At 36.4% G+C, this 20,822-nt stretch overlaps 1 protein-coding gene across 1 annotated transcript; it reads right to left on the reverse strand.

Moving 5' to 3' along the window:
* Positions 1–969: 969 nt before the first annotated feature.
* Positions 970–10,103, reverse strand: LOC145568611 (sialyltransferase-like protein 2). The gene is made up of 12 exons (XM_081628044.1): positions 9,838–10,103; positions 9,679–9,752; positions 4,408–4,497; positions 4,210–4,287; positions 3,830–3,930; positions 3,092–3,284; positions 2,925–3,015; positions 2,788–2,852; positions 2,252–2,406; positions 2,062–2,143; positions 1,609–1,718; positions 970–1,394 (listed from the first exon to the last, which is right to left on the reverse strand). The coding sequence occupies exons 1-12, from the start codon at positions 9,926–9,928 to the stop codon at positions 1,205–1,207; spliced, it is 1,320 nt and encodes a 439-aa protein (XP_081484170.1). The 5' UTR covers positions 9,929–10,103; the 3' UTR covers positions 970–1,204.
* Between the last annotated feature and the right edge of the window lie 10,719 nt (positions 10,104–20,822).

The following is a 20,822-nucleotide window of genomic DNA, read 5'->3' on the forward strand; positions in this document are numbered from 1 at the left end:
TCATGAGCAAAATATGTAATTAGTTTAATTTCTTAATTCATATGATACTGGAAAATGAAATATATATGATGATATCAAGTGTTGCCATGAAATTATGTTTGGATAATGTGATCAATTATTGATCATCATTTTGTAGTATATATGACCTCCAGAAGAAGGCATACACCTAATTGTTATGATAATTCGAAACAAAACTATTGAATGAAATAATGGTAAACACTTGTATTATTTCCACAAGTATGAAGAAATGAAAACGCCTCAATAAGTCCATGTGAAGATTTGAAGATTCAAATTCAATTTGAAAGGATCAATCATCAAGAAATGATATTCTGCTACATGGAAGAAGTTACCCAACCATATCGCGCCGGATTTACTGCACTGGAAAACTTCACGTTAATACGTTATGTATTCACCAGGGGGAGAAAATACGCGCTGCACTATTTTTTCCTTGACCATGATTTTGTCCCACATTGGGTTTCCCGATAAGGTTTTTAATGAGGCTGCATTGCAAGCGTATTACGAAGAATGATATACTCTTTTTCCTGTACTATGTTTTTGTCCCACAGGGTTTTTCGTAGTAAGGTTTTAATGAGGCACAATCTTCAATAATGGACATTCAAGGGGAAGTGTTATGAAATATTGTATGAATGCCCATTTTACCCCTTGTATCATTTCAGAATATTCTAGATAGATCTAGGATTTATATTCCTATCTAAGCAAACCCTAATTATATTATATATATATATATATATATATATATATATATATATATATATATATATATATATATATATATATATATATACTCATCAATGGAATAGAAATAGACTGATCAATTTTCTCCCTAATTTCTCTCTCGTTCTCTCTATTTCACAATATATCCAACAATTGTTCAAAGCAAAAACCTAGAGCATTGTCCAGGCCACGCACTATTTCTATGTACTACGTATTAAAAGCAATTACAGCATGTTACAGCTTAAGTACAGTGAAATTAATGACAAAAAATGTTGTCCCTTATACCTCACCAGGTTATAAAAATAGTGGTCCAAAAACACTCAATTGCCCATAAATCCACAGATATCTACTCCATTTCTCCAAAACTACTTGTCAGTTTTTGACTTTTTTTAACAGAATGACTTTTTTTTTTTTTTTTTAACAGAATTACTGTCTTGTCAGTTCAAAACATGGTCAACAGCAAAACTAATTACTGGGGTACTGTGCAAAGCAAGCCATGGCCAGGATTATGCTCCACAGGATACAGTGTTGCCCCTTTGACATATTTTTGGTGCTCAAGAGCTGCCTTCCGGAGGGTTGTTTTGGGCTTCCGATCAAATTGCTGCTTCTTTATTATGGAACATTGGCTTAGTGGATCGGTCGAGCCAGCTCCAACTCTCCTGTAAAGGGTTGAAACTGTTATGTGGGGGAGAACTTCTCAATATTAAGCATCAAGTAACATAAGCATCCATATGCTTCAGCCTTCATTTACTTTAAAATTAATTTCAAGGGTGACAATGTGACATCAAATAATACGCAGATATACCCAAGGAACAAGCTTAGAATTAAATCTTAGTGCAGATAGAAGAGGCAAATGCCTTCAAGATTACTTACGCCAATATCTTCTCAGATGCAATCCTTGCAGCAGCAATAATGCTGCGGCTGGGAAGCGACTTCACAGCACGATTTGGGTCAGCACGCATGGGAGAATGAATTTTGATCAGCTACAAAATGAAAAAACAAAAATGTCAAGGATCGTTCTTTTTCTTTTCAAGTCGGTGAAAGAAAGTCATTTCTTATTATCTTAGCTTGGCCTGAATTACAAATACTAGCCGCACAAAGATGCAGTTTTTGAATAGCTGAGAAACATAGCACAACTGTATTTTCCACATGACAAAATGGACTGTCTTCAGATTGGATGTAAACAATAATTTAGGTAACTTTCATGTTAAGGGAGATTAAAGTGGCTAATGCTCTGTTGTCTGATAAATACAGTCTTCAGAATGAAAGAAAGAAAATGGAGCGCAGAAAAAAAAAAACAACAAGAAAATCGCACGTGACACTCACACCCAAGCACTCCATCATCTGGTAGTATGCTCGACCATGTAAAGGAGTATGACCTCCACGGGATTCAGAAAAATACCTAGTCCTGAGATTGTCAACAATTGTCAATCAGAAAAAGAGCTAATACACTTTAATTACTGATTTACAGAGCAAAATGGAAGCTCATAATCATGACAGCATTATTCAGTATTACCATTCTTCGTAACCCGGATCAACAGTAAAGCCATAGATATCCACTGTGTCACATATAGAAAGTGCAAACTCCAACGCTTTAAGTCCCGTTCCTTTAGCAGATGAGCCAAAGGATGTACCTAACATGAGATATACAGGATTGAGAATAGGAATTTCCTGCAAAAGGGAGGAAAAAATAAATTTAGTGCAATAAAGTAGGTGTAGATAGCTCAGGGACAGCAAGAACACACTACCAGTGATAGTTAATCAAAGAAATAAAAAAATCACAGATATCATGAGCATTTTTAAATCAATTTGAGTTTGTTATAAACAGTTCCACTACTATTATTATAAAGCACACCCCCTTTTACATACCAAATTCGCAATTTCAAAAAATATAAATGAAGGGAAAAGCCAGAGGATAACGTATCCATTTCCCAAGTATGTATAATTAGACTGAAAGAGATGGGTGTCGGCTCAAATTACAACTGACTAAAGGAAAAATCACTACGCTTAAACCAAGGGGCAAACAAAAGAAATAAGGGAATGAATACAAACCCGGATCATTTTGCTCATTATGTCATGAATAGTTGTTTTAACTATCAAGGCCTCCTTTCCAGCATCTGCAAGATTTTCCTATCAGATACTCTAAAGCATATTGATTAAACCTCAAAGAAGTCAAGTAAAGTTTGTACCATACAGCTCAGCAACTTTATCTAGAGCTTTGGCAGACCCTCTATTCAGAAGACGAAATGTACTCTTTGAGCCTACATATTCAGAATAGTTCTGTTGCATGTCCAAGAAACCAATAATTAGAAGTGAATCATTGCACATCAAGTACAATTTAGAGAAGATTTAAGACCTGAATAGGTGCACCATTCTGTCGGAAAACAGCATCAAAAGAGTCTATCTCTTGGCCAAACTTGGTTTTCAGAAGATCTGCAGAATTCCCTACCACAGCACAACGGTGAAACTGCTTCGGATAATAAGGAGGTGTAAGAGGAAGAACCAGAGAGAGTTTCTCCATGCAAAGGGCCTTGTTTCGACAATTATTTCTGCAACTCAAAATATTCATGTTGGACTGGCGGTTTTACAGAGAGGCAATCAGGCATATCAGGTACTGCATGACACAAATTGATTAAAAAATGAACATTTGATATATTCCCTTCTCCTGCCCCCAAGGGCCCCAACCCCCCCACAATAGGCAGATATGTCTTGCTTATACTCCATTCAAGAGACAATGTCCATACTTGAGTCATTAGCAATTAATCAGCACAAGTTTGTTTGGATAAAGAATGGGCAAGGAAAAGAAGGCGAGGAAGGGAAGGGAAGAATGATGAGTTTTCCTTCCTAATCTCTCCATTGTTGGAGAATCAATTTCTTACAATTTAATTCCTCTACTTCTCTCCCCTCCAATTCCCTTCCTTCCTCATTTGTTATACAAATGAAAGATACTCCATCCCTCCTCCAACTCCCTTCCTTTCCCTCCATTTCCTTCAATCCAAACAAAGGGTAAGGCAATATATCTTCTGTGATATACTTTGCAATAATAAGTACATCAAGCTGGCAATGGCATCTCTCTGTGTAAAAAAAAACTTACAGCTGGATTCCCTTGTTGATCCTTTTCCATGCATAATCCTCCCAGCCATTAGGCAGAGCATCAATGTACTCTTTTGTCAAGACTGTTGTACTATTTCTAACCTGGGAAATTCAGCTCACTAAATAACAGATCAATGAAGAGCATCGAATTAAATCATGACTGAAAGTTCTCCACAAAACAATCATTGAAATGATTCATAAACAAGATTGTGAACCTTTGTTTTTTTTTTTTTTTTCCATTCCTTTCTCCTCCTTGTAACAGGGAAACAATATGATATTGAAATTTTTGAATGACAACTTCTAAATCAACATTGTGCATAATATTTTTCTTTACCTCCTTACTGTTCTAAAAATAAATGATACAAGAAAAAGTCAGCTAACCTGTTCCCAGGTTGCCACAGCTTCACAAAGATTGAATTCATGGGACAAGCCTTCAGCCTCTCCTGTTTTAGGGTCATTCTGTAAAAAATTATAGGCATTTTAGCAGCAACTCTTAATTAAAGAATTATAACATGGTGAAGATGATGTGGACATAAAAAAACCAATTTTCAGCCCTATAAAGAAACTAAATAGAATTACCCATTTGGAGACAGTTTCATCAGGAAATGTCATTGTAACTTTGCAACTATGTTTTTCAAATACAACTCTCAAACCCAAGCCATTTGCACTCTGCAACAATAAAGAGCAGACACAAAATTAATTATGAAAAATCAACAATTGAAGGCATCAATTCTTAAGAGTCTTAAACATAGTAAAGTAGGCCATGCTGGTCCGTTTGAACAAGGTTTATTTTCATTAAGACAACTTGGGTGCTTTACATGTTCAGGAATTCAACCTTAAAAGAAGGGCCTACAGAAAACACTAATCCCATCTTTCAGGCAACAAGACAAACTTGCATAAGAGAATAGTATACAACACAAAAGAAAAGTTACAAAGTTTGTTTTATAACGGATACAAGAAAGAAAAGCAAAATTAACAAGAAATTCACACATACTTACTTAGTTACTTGGTTCACCATTGGGTTTTTTTTCCGGGGGGAGGGGGGTTAAGCAAAATTTTAGGTACCCTGAATGAGAACCGAACCGAAACCTAATTAGGTTCCGGTTCTAAAAGCAAGTTTTGATTTCGAGTAATAAAGTTGGGCACCTGTTGCAATTGGTTCTAGTTCTGATTCCGGTTCAGTACGCTGTAAATACGGGCTCCGGATCTGAGTACTTGGAACCAAAATTGCCGATTAAGCCCAATTAATACAAGCCCAATATTTAAACAATATATACTTCCTCCTTTTTTTTTTTTTTTACTTGCAACAATTTACACTATCAGTGTTTTTTAAAGTATTACACTTTGACCAAACACGTATGTTGAGACACAACTTTTCCATTAATTTATCTAATTACATGTTAATAAAAATATAGAAAAATTGATATTACGAAATTATACATTATGATAAATCCAACGTATTATACAATAACATTTGTTTTTTATACTCCCTCCGTATTTTATTACAAAATAGATCTAAAATTACCAACAAATGAATAATCAACATACTCTGAATGATCAATAAATGATCGCTAAAGACTTAAATATTAAATGAAATCATAAGATTATAAGATTTTTCCCAAAACATGATAGCTAGGGATAAACCCAAGTATATGTAGTACTCTCTAATGCAGGAATCCTAAAGGGTAACTAATATCTTCAAATATTTACCAAGTTCAAATAACATTGGAACTTACTCTAGATTCGAACATTCATTAAATGTACCTTTAAGGTACCACATAGCTTGCCAATGTTCCTTCCTAGCATATGGAAGGATAGACTTAGCGCAAAACTTAGCATACACCGAGTCACCGAGCTACAACACACCTTTCACCTTGTTGTAATACACACAAAAATTATACGGATTCCTGTTGTAGTTGAACTTTGTGACTAGTTGCTCAAGCTCCAAACTTTGATGTGCATTACTAGTCGCACCATGACGGAAGTATGTCTAGCCACGAGTGAGATAATCTCCTTGTAATCTAATCCCTTTTCTAAAGAACCCTTCTTGCAATTATGTGAGCACTATATTTGGTTAAATCCTTCCCTTTGAAGACCCATGACACCCATCTACACGTGACGATCTTTTTCTCTAAAAGCCTTAAAACAAGTTCTAAGTTGAATTACTATGAGGTGACTCCATATCATCTCCCATTGCGGCAAGCCATTGAGCATACAGTATATAAAATAACTCCCTTGAACAACTAAGAAATATCCACCTCTTCATCAATACATAGTGCAAAAGCCACCATGTCTATACAATCGTACCTTTAGGAAGTGTTAACTAACTTCTTCCTGGTTCATCACTCTTGATGTGAGAATGAGTGACTAGTTGCTCCACAAGACTTACGATGTGACAGCATCAATGTATAAAAAGTCTCAAAGGCACACCAAAGGTGTTTCCAAGTTCCTTGCGCCTAAGGCACGCCTTCTCATTGAAATGAGGCACATATAATAAACAATAATACAAATTTTGGAAAGAAAAAAAAACATTTGTGCACCTCAATGCGCCTTACTCTGTGCGCCTTATCGAAATCGCCTTGCATACACGGCTATAAAAAGCGCATGACCCTTGAAGCCTAGGCGCACATTTTCAAACACTAGACAACGGTAGACCGAAAAAGTAGACCCTTGGTCTCCTGGTAAGACCTTTCAGCACTAGCAGACATACAACACTTTATGGTCACCTCTTAAGCTGAATCCCTTATTGTCTTATAGATTGAGTGAAATTAGATCCTTCGTCATGAGTGAAACAAGCCTAACAACTATGTTAAACCTTACACGGGCTTATCATTTTTGTTAGGCCCACGAAACTCGGATATAGGTAGGACACTAAAACACTTCATTTTAGTTCGAAATCATGAAATATTTTCACAAAATAGCCGAATCGGACACTTAGACACATACCCGTATAGGGAATGGGTACCCAAATACAAGTAACATAGCCTAGCACAATAAAACATGCAAAATTTACCATCATGTGTCCATATATTCTAAGTAAACCTATACCATCTATCTTGCATACTTATGTTGGCCATGGAAATACTATCTCCATTTACCTCTTGTAGTCTATAGAGCACTCTTTACGCAAACACATATAATAAGACACCCACCTACACAATGAAGTGATGTGTATCAGCAACCATTGTCTAAATTGGAGCTTATTATATTATGGTCTCTTCTTAAGACAGTTAGATTTCTAATGTCCCTTCTCCTTACAATCATTACAAACATCATTAGGTCTAAAACCCTTAAAAAATGGTTTCTTGAATTTACATCCCAAAATCTCCTCTCCATTGCCTCCACTTTTATACCTATAACCAAACATTTTATAGCTTGATTCTCAATATGAAAACCAGACCTAGCCTCCTTTTCTAGAGTCACCTTATCTTTACCAACCATACAAGACTACACAAAATTCTCATATGACAATGGTATAGATACTAAGATAATTAAGGCAGCATCCTTGTCCTCGACTCTAAGATCAATACTCCGCCTACTCCCTCCGTTCGTAATAATCACAAAACTAAATATTGCACAAAGTTTTACTAAAATTATGAGAAGAGACCAAAGTGGAAATTTTCTAGTATATACTTCCTCCATTTTTTTTAATATTTGTAACACACACTTATTTAATACACTTAAAACGAGGGTGAGAGATTGTTAGGTGTATGATTTAGTGGATCATGAGATTAAAATAAGGATTATAGTATAACTTTCAACAAAAAAAAAATTTCCAATTGTAATGTGTTGCAAGTACTGTGACATTACTGTGTTATGGAAGTGTTGCAAGTATTAAAAGGAATTAGTTAATAGGGATACATTTAATTGTTAGTAAAGGAGAGATATTTTTTAAAAATAAGGCAAGTAGAGCTTATGAATGACTAAACGAAATAATCACTATTGGTTCATGAAGCCAACCCCACTTATGGGATTAAGGCTATGATTTATTGATTGATTGAAAGGCAGAACGCTTTTAAAAACAAAAGTGTCGTGAATATCACGAAACAGAAGTATTATACAATTCTAATAAAAATTGTAATTGATCTAGGTATTTCTTAAGAGGAGTACCTTCAAACATTCGCAAACTAAATAGACATTGATTCATAAGCAACTTGTTGGTGAAAGACTTCGTCATATACATAGAACTAATGGGGTTTCCTCCTACAAACCTCGGTAATGATTTAATCTGCGAGACACTATAATTATTAAGATTGTCTTCTCCTTCCAGAAGGCAATCTCACCGGTTATGAAATCCGATGTCTTCTTTGACAACTGCGCCCACAACTTTGTTGCTTCAACAAAGCCCGCATCTTGATTTGCCACAGATGAAAACCATTCCTCCCTATGAACTTGTCGATCTTCAAATTTTTCACCAGAATAAAAACCCTAGCTCTTTATACAATATGTTAGAACGGATGTAAGAAAGATGAACAAAATCAATAAGAAACACATATTACGTGGTTCACCAACACATTGGCTACGTCAACAAGAAAAGTTTTATTGGTCTTAATCTATGTTACTCTATAACCCGGTTTTACGTAGAGTGTCACGACATGACATCCAAATATATAGTGGTCTTATATGAAATGTAATAAAATCTGGAGCGTCAAAGGATCCGACACCATATTAGACACGACACCCAAATCCAAGTGTGTACAACATAGATATTCTTAAGGAAATACAAGTTACATACTTGATCTAGAACACTCAATAGATTAAACAGAATGATCAACAGATTGGAATGATCAATGATCAACAGACGGATGATCACTAGAGACTCAAAGTACTATCTTAGATAGTTAGATTAGCCATCATTATAGCTCGTTGGTACCATGTGCACGCAAGAGCTATAGCTCACTCGCCTATAATTATATATCCACCACTGCAAATCTAAAATGGCCCTCTGAACGATAGCTCACTCTCTCATGAACTATAGCTCCAACCTTCCATACGTGATTCCCCTACAAACTTGCTCGTTCACAACTTATAACAGATTCAAGGCATATTTCAATAATCTTTCAGATGGGGTTTCTTATGTCCATGATATTGTAGCTTTTTCCTCACTACTTGTACCAAGCTTTATCCACCTTCTTCCCCCAAAAATTATACTCCGTATAGACGTATATATATATATATATATATATATATATATATATATATATATATATACATAAACATATGTTCATAATAACTAGACAATGAATCTAACTTCTTTTTTATCAAAGCAAGTACTTTCTGATGACGCTGAGCAACATGACTTTGACATCAACCTTAGAAGATAGGCAATAGGCCAGATCACAACACATTGTGCGAATCAACAATTAGTACCCCATTGAAAACATATAATCATTGCCAATAATCATGGAAAAGTTGTTGAGACAAGTTGTTGAAGCAAGGTAGTCTATCTTAGTTTTGATGGAAACAAAGAATAGAAAGCCTAATTGGACAAGTTGTATGATTCAATAGCACATCACTGCACCACAAACACCCTAACACTCAACACTCCAACATAAAATGGGACACTCACATTTACGCCAAAAACATCCAGTTAATACACATTATACCAAGTTTACAATAATCATACCACCGTCCAACTATATCCATATATTTCATACTACCTTCATCCGTATTTTAATTAGTTCAAATCATACTATCAACTATTCAACAACAATTAATTCATTCAAGACATCAAACGCAACAGATCGATTGGCAAAGCAAAACCCAAAAGGAAAATGCAATTCATAGTACAATGATTTGAATTAACATAGTTTAACGAAAAGCCAGTATATGAAACAGTAAGAAGCTTACCACACACTGTTGAAAACTATTCTGAAGAGCAAGTAATGCCTCCAAATCCTGATCAGAAAGCCGTGATTTTGAATCTAAAAAAATACCCAGAATTCAAAAATCAAATTTCAAACTTGCAATTGTAAATTGAAGAAAAGAGGAGAGAGAAAAAGGGAGTACCAATATTGGAGATTCCATTGATGTAAATGAGAATGATTGACAACCCAGAAGCTAAGACTAGCAGTAACCCAAAGGGCAGAACCCTCATCATTAAATTTACTTGGAAAATATGAAATTGTTTGTTTGAAAATTGATTTATGATTTTTTGGAATTTGAGAGAGTAGAGTGAGCGAGGAAGTGAGCGCTTATCGATGGTAGATCGGCCAGTCTTCGGCTTTCCTGTTTCGCTGGTACGCAAATGGAATTTTTAACAGTACAACGTAAATAAGTACTCCATATGGCTTTTTTTTTTTTTTAAGTCGCTACACTTTTATTTTTAGTATCCTACAGATATAGAGAAAAAAGAATGTCAAAAATGAAAAATATTGTAATTAATTAAAAATTTTCAAAATAAGAAAGTGTAGCAATATAAAAAAAACGGAGAAACTAAAAAGAAAATACAAAAAATTGAGAAGGAAATGCGGGAACTTAAGCAAGGCCCAATGGATGGAGCTTCTCTTGAGAGGTGTAAATCCTTGTCTTGTGAATTGGAGGACTTGAGAAGGTTAGAAGAGTTCTATTGGTTTATTAGAGCTCGAGCAAACGAACTTCGTGATGGGGATAAAAAATACAAAATATTTCCACCACAAAGCTAGCCAAAGAAAATCTCAAAACCGGATAGATGGTCTTATGAATGATGATGATGAGTGGAAAAATAAACGGGTGGACTTGGAGAGGCTTATATCGGCATACTTTCAAAACCTGTTTACTACTAGCTCCCCCATTGGCTTCCAAGGAGCCCTTGAAGGGCTCGATCATGTAGTTATAGATGAAATGAACGCTATTTTGGATCAAGAACCTACGGGTGAAGAGATCAAAACTGCGTTGTTCCAAATGCACCAAATAAGGCGCCGGGACCTGACGGTATGCATGCTTTATTTTTTCAGAAATTTTGGCATATAGTAGGCCCGGATATTATTCGTTTTGTGAAGGATTGGTGGAGAGGTGAGCGTGATTTGAATGTTATAAATAATACTTGTGTTGTTCTAATCCCGAAATGCAAGGAGCCGAAACTTGTATATGATTTTAGGCCTATTAGTTGTTGCAACATAATCTACAAAATCATCTTGAAAACTATGGCCAATAAACTAAAGGGATTTCTTGGGGAGGTAGGTTCACAAAATCAAAGTGCTTTTGTGCCGCAGAGACTTATAATAGATAATGCTATTGTAGCTTTTGAGATTTTTCATTCTATGAAAAGGGGAGGGGAAGGGAAGAATGGAAATGTCGCTTTAAAGTTGGATATGAGCAAAGCTTATGATCGGGTAGAGTGGACTTTTCTGGAGAAAGTAATGGAGAAGATGGGGTTCTCTCGTACTTGGATTGGGAGGGTTATGCTGTGCTTGAGCAGTGTTACTTTTGCTTTTAAAATAAATGGAAAAAGTGTCGGGTAAGGTTGTTCCTTCAAGGGGACTACGTCAAGGAGATCCTATTTCAACTTATCATTTTATGTTATGTGCGGATGCCTTTTCTACCCTGTTGACAAAAGCTGCTTCTAATAAGCTCATCCATGGTGCCAGAGTTTGTAGGGGTGCTCCCCGAGTATCACATTTATTCTTTGCAGATGATAGTATTCTTTTTGCTAGAGCCACTGTGCAAGAATGCTCCGTTATGGCTGACATTATTAGCAAATATGAGAGAGCGTTGGGTCCAAATGTCAATCTATGCACGACCGAAATTACTTTTAGCAAAAAGGTGTGTGCGACTCGTCGTAGGAAATTATTGATACTCTTGGGGTTCGTGAGGTTGAGAGACATGAAAAGTACCTTGGGCTTCCGACGATTATAGGGAGATCGAAAAAGGCTATTTTTGCAGAGTTCAAAGAAAGAATCTGGAAAAAATTGCAGGGTTGGAAGGAGAAATTGTTATCAAAGCCGGAAAGGAAATACTCATCAAAGCAGTAGCTCAAGCCATTCCGACATATATGATGAGTATTTTTAAAATACCGGACACACTTATTGATGAAATACATTCCCTTCTTGCTAGGTTTTGTTGGGGCTCATCCGATACTACTAGGAAACTTCATTTGCAAAGGTGGGAACTTCTTTGCCGACCGAAGAATAAAGGGGGTATGGGCTTTCAAGATCTCAGAGTATTTAATCAAGCGTTGCTTGCCAAACAATGTTGTCGTCTACATCAATTTCCGGGTACTCTTCTCCACTCTATTTTTAAAGCAAAATATTTTAAAAGCTGTGATGTTTTGGAGGTGGATGTTGGCTTTGATCCTAGTTACTCTTGGCGGAGTATTTGGGGTGCTAGAGCTTTACTTTTAGAGGGAATGAAATAGAGGGTTGGGAATGGTGATATGATCAATGTATGGACAGATTCTTGACTGTCGGGTTCAGATCATCCTCTTCAATTGTTCCTACTCCTATTTCTATGTGTGATCTGAACCTTAGAGTGAAGGACCTTATTGACCATGAGAATCACAGGTGGAATGCAGAAATTATTGCGAGCACTTTTAACTCGGAAGATCAAGCTATGATACTCGCAGTTCCGTTGTCTAACCGTATGCAAAAGGATACTATGTTCTGGTGGCCGAACAAAAATGGTATCTATAGTGTGAGGTCAGGTTATTGGATGAGGATGCAAGGAGGGTTGGCAAAGCAGATTGCTAGCTCTGATAAAGCTTGGAGATTGATTTGGGGTTTGAATGGACCGCCAAAGTTAAAGCACTTCTTATGGAGGGCTTGCAAAGGCTTCCTGGGTGTGAGAGAAAGATTATTTTACCACCACTTAATCCCTGACAAGGTGTGCTCCATATGTAGCAATGAGGAGGAATCAATCATTCATGCCACTTTCGATTACTCTACTGCTAAAGACATATGGGCTGCAAGCGAGTTTAGTGTGCTGTTAACTCAATGTCCAACATCGAGCTTCACTGACAGATTGCTTTGGCTTGCTGAATAATTACCCAAGGAGATGCTCGTGGCTGCTGCCTCTCTCATGTGGGCTTCCTGGGCATGCAGGAATAAGACTATCTTTGAGGGGGCGGATATTAATCCTATTGGTATTGTTGCTGGTTTTTCGAAGATGGTGTTTGATTATTGTGAGTATGCAGCTAGAGTATTTCCTGGGAGCAGAGGGATGGTTGTTATAGGGGCTAGTTCGTGGAGCCTTCCTGCTATGGGTGTTGTAAAAATAAATTGTGATGCCCACCTTGGAGGTGACACACCCATGGGGGCAGTGATCAGGGATGATAATGGCAGGTTACTTGTCACTTGTGGCTGCAATTCGTCAGGTGAGTGCGAAATGGAGTGTTGATGAGGCGGAAGCTGCTGCTAGCAGATTTGGTCTTCAACTTGCAAACAGGCTGGGTTTCTCTAGAGTGCAGCTCGAGAGTGATGCAACCAAGGTGGTTTCGGGTGTGAATAATCGTGTTGATGGACTCGCTCCTTTTCATATGATTTTAGATGATATTGTAGCTCTCTCTGTTAGTTTTGCATCTTTTTCTTTCTCTCATGTTAGAAGGGGAGGGAATACTTTAGCCCACTTAGTGGCAAGATGGGATTCTCGGGGTTGTGATGAGTTTGTATGTTTCGGTCCTTTTTCCCAAAGCCTCCAAACTTTGGCGGATCTTGATCTCAATTAATATATGATTTGTAGGTAAAAAAATGTCAAAAATGGAAATTGTTGCAATTAATTAAAAAATTTCAAAATAAGAAAGTGTAGCAACTAAAAAAAACAAGGAAGTACTTTTTTGTTTTCACAAATATTTTAAAAAATCGGATGTACAAAAAAATATTATACGTAGTACATCCATTACAAAGTAACTTAAAAATGATTAAAAGTTATCCTTAAATGAATTAGAGTTACCCAGTATATATAAGTTACCCTGATATAAATAAAAGTTATTTATGCTTTATTAATAAAACTTACCCAAAAAAGTTTAATAGTTGCCCTAATTTCAACAAAATTATCCCAATGTACAATAGTATTATTGTACATCGGATGTATGCAAAAGTTTTTGTTTTTTTTAGGATGCCCATCCGGTTCACCAAGCTTAGCTCCGACTACATCCGAATCCGACTCGGGTAGCACACCTGACTTATGATGGGTGAGTCTCCCAACAAGAGTTTTTGCATACGGTGAGGCTCGAATCCGAGGCCTCCCTTAAGCGACATCAACTTGCTTACCACTTGAGCCAATTCTAGCTTATTAGGGGTGTCTATTATTTGGATTAAAACCAAAATCCAATCCAATCCAAACCAACTTATAAATTCAGATCGGATTCGAAATTTAAATCGGATCGGATCGGATTGAAATTTTTTAAAATTCGAATTTTCGGATTGGTTCGGATTGACTCTAATTGGATCCAATCCAAATCGAAAATCGAATTGTAAAATTAAGCTTGTATAAATATGTATTTCTTTAATTTTTAAAGTTTAACTTAAATACTTACTACTACATAAATATATTAGAGAGAATTTGTATTAATTAATTAATGACTTGATGTTGAACTATTTATTTTAATAATGATTTTAAAGACTTGTAATTATACTAAAGCTTTATTTTTATAATCGTATTAGGCGCTAAAAAATATTGTATTATAATTTGGATTTTTGGATCGAATCCAAATAACCGAATTTTGATTCGGATTGGATCGGATTGGATTGAGAGAGAAATTCGGATCGGATCGGATTGAAAAATTGAAAACCAAATTATATTTCGGATTGGATCGGATTTGGGCTAAATCCAAATTGAAAACCGAATGGACACCCCTATGGCTTATTGTTCTTTTTTTTTATACAAGTAAAATGGTTTTTTTTCCCACTATTTATTTACTTGAACATACCATAGAATTTATTGAAATCGTCTCAATGAATGAATTAATGTATTATTTTTCATTGTTATAGTTTACTTTAATAAGGTTTTAATTAGTTCCAATAAGTTCCGATTAGTTTCAATAAAATCTAATAAGTTCAAATCTAGTCAAATAAGTTTTAATGTGGTTTGATTAGTCACAATCAAGTCTAATTAGGGCCTGTTCTTATTTACTAAACTTAGCTGAGCTGAACTGAATCGAATTGATTGGAGCTGAACTGAACTGAATTGAATTGAACTGAATATTTTATGAGAGCAGGAAATTAGGAACTGAACTGAACTGAACTGATTGGATCTGAACTAAATTGAATTAAACTGAAATTACGCTGAAGTGAACAAGCCCTTTTTCCTAATCAGTTCAATCGAATTTATTAATTTCCAATCGGGTTTTGATGACTTTGGTTCAAGTCCAATCAAGTGAAGAACATGCACCCTTAGTTAGACTAATATTGCAATAAATCAATTAACCAATAAAAGCGCAACATTAAAAGTAGTTCAAACTAATTAAAACCCATAATCTAACTCCATCTTTGCTGTAAAATGAATTTGATGTAATACATATTCAATAAGATGAATCTTTATTTAGAGAGCTCATACGATAAGATACTCTACAATAAGCACATTTGGTTAGGAGTAGTCTTACGATCGGTGACAAGTGTCAACCTATAAAGTTTCCCAAGATGCACATAAGTGAGGACTAAATGCGCTAGAATAACATATGATGGTTTATGGGGATAATAGTCAATCTATATTGCATATATGGGCTTTGAATAATATTAGCTTGTGTTGTGGGCCAATTGTCAATCCTCTAATTCCTTGCCCATTTGTTAACTATGCTAAGATACTCCCTAATTATGTGTGCTTGACTAGGAGTTATCTTCGGATGAGTGATCTCTTGATATTCAGAGTGTGTAAGTAGAAAACTTGTGTTACTCTATGAAGTCAAATGTTAATAAAGCCCAAAAATAATTTAAGTGATATGTTAAGAACCTAAAAAATTCTACTGTAAAATATATTAGGGTCCCAAAATTTTCAAGTAGTAGTTAAGTTGAAGTCTCAGAAGCTCCAATCAATAGGTTAGTTAGGGACCTTAGGGTCCCAAATTTTACAATTGGTAGGTTGATCAGGGTACATGAAAATAAAATCGATATTTACATTTAATGAAGCTTTATTGCATTTAATGAGCAAATATTTGTATAAAATGAGTTCATTGTGCTCATTTGCACAAAATGAGAAAATTTTCACCAAAATATATTATTAATGAAAACTTCTCATTTGCAAGCGTGATATGAGAGGAACTAGTGAAAACTCACTAATTCAATTTCAATTCATTACAATGGTTGATGATGAATAATTATGGGAGTAATTAGCTTTTTAAATAATTGATTGATTGAATAAGCTTCAAGATTTGAAACCTTTTTTTTTTGTAGAGTAAGGGCATGTTCACTTTAGTTTAATTTCAGTTCAGTTCAGCTCCTAATTTCCTTTTCTCATAAAATATTCGGCTATTTCACCAAATGCCACTGAGCACTTTGAAAATTCACCAAATGCCATCGGACTTTTCAGAATTCACCAAATGCCACTCACAAATAGTACAATGACATGACGTGTCATTAATGAGGTCTGGCCGTTAGTTGTCAGTTACTGCGAAACTTATTTCATGAAATGCCACTGAACAGTTTACATATTTCACCAAATGCTATTATTTTTTAAAATTTTTACACAAAACACCTCTGATTTAATGAGTTGCAACAACTAGTTTTTTTTTACCATTTTTGAATTTTTTTTTGGGAAAAACTAGCCGTTATACCCATTGTTTTGTATAAATTCGACACTAAGAACACACATAGCAGCCCTTTGTTATGTAATCACGAGTTTGATATCAAACACATCATCCTCAATACATGAGTATGCATATGTTAGAGTTCCAAACAAATTTTGCAAGTGTGGTAGGAAATACGCAATTAGAAGCTCGGAGTTAACATGTAATCCACAAAGGTTGTATTATAAATGTGATTCATGTAATAGCTTCAAATGGTGCAAAGCTCAAATGCAAGAAGAAGGTCAAAGCAGAGGAATCTCATTTGTAAGGGATGACTCGGAGCAAAGCAATTTGTATGAAGAAGTGAAACAATTGAAGAAGAAAATCAAACAACAGCAAAAAGTTCTGAATTGTATAATGAAATTAGGGGCACTGATGTGTTTTGTAATTGTGATTGTAATGATGAAATGAATTATTGTATTTGCAATGAAATTTAATAAAGAGGGAAATTTTCAATCATGTCCATATTATATAATAGCTTCCTGTTAAAAAAAAAAAGCTTCCTATTCATACTCATGAGCTTACTGTTCAAAACATGAGCTTATTGTTTGCATTAGTTTCCCAAAAATATTACATGGACATGTCAAAATAAACAAGACAACATAGCACACACTACACTGATTATGTTCAAAAAATTATAGGGACTTTTCAGGCTGTGCATTCAAAAGGGGAGTTGCTGTCCATTCATGTTGCTGCTCTATTTGATGTGCTTGCTTCAGTTGTAGGGGTTTTTTTCCTAGATGCACAAATCAACATGTTGTGCCCCAACTCACCATATAAGTTGCACTTAACTGTAGAATGCCTCTTCCCTCTCCTAGCTTCATTTGGCCCTCTTCTTCTTTGCTTTTTTGGTCTTCCTGGAGATCTTTTCACCAATGGTGGTAATATGTCAGGCAAGTTGACTGATGGCCATTGACTTGGGTCAGGCATTGGGTGCATATGCTCTACATAAGTAAGCTTGTATGCCTTCCCTTTGAAACAAGGAGCTACAAAGTCTGTAGGTTGTAGCCTCTGGTGATAAATAACCCTTAGCACATGTTTGTAAGGGATTCCTGAATGCTGCCACTTCCCACATCCACAAGTACCTCTGCTAAGCTTGATGGGAAAATGCACATGTTGATCTCTCACCTCAAATTCATCACCACCACATGGGGTTGCATATCATAGCCTAGACTCATCTGATCTTGCTTGCAGAATCTTTGTTGCATACTCAGTTAGGTCCATATCCCCCATGCCTATAGCTTTGTCAAACCTTGAGCCAATCCTCTTCATTGCCCACTACCTTATAGCTGCAATACAACATTCACACAAAAATGTAAAATCAGATAATGTATGTGTTAATGCAAGTAGTTCTATGTTGATGTGGTTACCTTCAAGTAGTTTCAGAACAGATAGATCTCTGTAGGGTTGTGTGCATGAGTTGAAAGACTCTACAAAATTTGTTGTGTTATGATCACAACACAATGCAGTATCAAACTTATGCCTAGACCAGACCTCAGTGCAGCTCTCTAAGTATTCAACAGTCTTAGGATTGTACTCAAGTATTTTCTTCATTGCTTTGTTGAATACATACTCATTGTATGCATCAGCTGCAATCCAGAAAAGCTTATGGAAGGCTGAACCACTAAATCCTTTGTCCTTGCAGTTTGTGTACAAGTGCTGGCAACACATTCTTCTAGTAGCTCTGGGGAATGTGTCATGAATTGCTGTGTCAACATCCTGCAAGCAAAGCCATGAGTTAATACATGAAAAAGTAAATCAGATTTTATAAAGTGTTTTCAAAGGTGGCTTACCTTCATTCTGTCAAATATGAAAGTCCAATCATCTCTACTGCAGCCTTTCTTCTCAAATAGGATTTTCAAATTCCTTAGGAAATAACCCCAGCTGTCAATGCTCTCAGTGCCAACCACTCCATAAGCAATGAGAAAAATCTCATTGTTCCCATCTATCCCAACTGCAGTGAGCAAGATTCCCTTGAAATGCCCACTTAAGTGAGCTCCATCAATACCAATTATGGGTCTACAGCCCCTCAAGAATCCCTTACATTGGGGTGCAAAAGAAAAAAAACAAGCCTTGAATCTTGGTGGCTCATTTGCATTTGATTCACCCCAAGTGACCAAAGCATAACTACTTGGGTTTGTCACCTTCACCATTTCAGCATACTTAGGCAATAGTGAGTATGCCTCTCCAAAACCCCCATGAATCCTCTCCTTACACATTGCCTTCACCTTGTAAAAAAGCCTTTTTTTAACTTCAATCCTAAACCTTTCCATACAGAGTCTTTGTAAAGACTCAACTGGGATGTCAGGAGTTGCTAGAATGTCTGACTGCAGATGTCTACACAGCCACTCAGATGTTACAACTGGGTTAATCTCCAGCCTTCCACAACTTTTATGCTCCCCTGTCAAAGTCTTGATTGCCCAGCTCACCTTGTCTGTCATGGTGGAGGCATGAATTCTCAAGTTGCAACCATCTACAGCACACCTTGCAATATATCTTGTTTTGTCAGTCTTTTCAACATAAACACCAAATCCTTCTTATATGCAGTAGTCTTTGAAAACTTCCATAAATGATTCCCTGTCTCCAAATATCAACCATGGCTCTAGTCTGATGGCTCCAAACTCTTGATATGTCCATATTTTACCATTCCTGTAGGTCTTATCCATGGTTGAACTGCCATCAAGATAATCCTCAAACTGCTTTTCAGGAATGTCATCATATAGACAATCTATCTCTGTCTCCTCCTCTATGAAGTCACTAATGTCTGCTTCATAATCAAATTCAACTTCCTCACTGTCAGATTGTATGTAATCATCATCTTCACTATCACTGCCAAACTCATCAAACCTCTCCTCTATTTCAGGTGCTCTGTTTCTTGCTCTATTTCTCTCTGATCTCCTTAAAGTAACACCTTGCCCCTCAGAAGTAACCTTTTTTGCAGCACTATTCTTGGACCTAAATCCCTCAGGTCTTGATCTGCCTCCCTTTTTAGGTTTAGAACTGCTAGCTGCTGTAGATGATTCAGGTGGACAGGCTGTTTGTGGTTGATTTGAAACTGGTGGTTGAGGTGGGGGAGTTGTTTGTGGTTGAGGGGAGGGTGGTTGAGGTGGTGGGGTTGATTGTGGTTGAGGGGAGGGTGGTTAAGGTGGTGGGGTTGTTTGTGGTTGAGGGGAGGGTGGTTGAGGTGGTGGGGCTGTTTCTGGTTGAGGGGAGGGTTGGGTTTTTTGGGTGTTTTTTTCCTTTTCTTAGGAGTGATTTTCTTCCTTGGACATGAGGTTTTGGGCTGGTTCAGAGGAGAAGTTGGTTGAGAGTGTTTAGGTGGAGTTGAGGGTTGAGTACTTTGTTCAGGCTGAGGCTGAGATGCCCCAGGGAAAAACCTCATCAGCTTCTTAGGTGCCAAACACTCTAACATACTCAAGATCACCCCCATCAACTTTAGCAACAGGAACCTCAACTGCAACTTTAAAAGGTTGTTGTTCCTCCAACTCTCTCTCAGCCTGGGCCTTTTCCTGTTCCAACCTAGGCTTCTCAGCCATGGCCTTAACCCTTCTTTGCCAATTACCCTCGGCATCCTTAAACACCTGTTTAGGAGTTTGTTCTTCCTCTAAGTATATTACTATTGTTTCCTTACCTTGAAACCACTCCCACATTTTCAACATGTCCCTATCCCCACTTAACTCCAACTACCTATTAGTTCTAGGTGGCATAACATACAAACTAAAGCATTTGGGAAAGATCACATTTTGCTTAACAGAGTCCTCAAACATAAACTCATACAAGTCCATTAGACTTGTTCTGTCAGTATCATCAACCAGTACATCAAACCCATGATCTCGGTAATGGACATCAAGCCACACTTTACTCATCCTATCAACAACAAATTACTGACATATTACTTTATTGAACATCAACACACATGATTCATATCAACAACCACATACCAAAGCCTAACATATGAATACAAAAATTGCAAAAAATGGAAGTCAAAGACTTCACAATCACAAACCATAACAATGCCAAATCAATACCAACAAATAACAATTTTTAACATGAAATTTAAAATTAAATCACACAAGTCAAGTCAAGTAATCACATTTAGATGAAAATTTCAGAAAACCCTAACCGTAACTCAATTTTCGCAAAAAATGTCAGATTCAAAACGCGGAATGAAGATCGAAAAGGCAATTGCAAAAAATGGAAGTCAAAGACTTCACAATCACAAACCATAACAATGCCAAATCAATACCAACAAATAACAATTTTTAACATGAAATTTAAAATTAAATCACACAAGTCAAGT

This window comes from Chenopodium album, chromosome 11 (genome assembly GCF_948465745.1).
Source record: "Chenopodium album chromosome 11, dcCheAlbu1.1, whole genome shotgun sequence".
NCBI classification, from domain to species: domain Eukaryota; kingdom Viridiplantae; phylum Streptophyta; class Magnoliopsida; order Caryophyllales; family Amaranthaceae; genus Chenopodium; species Chenopodium album.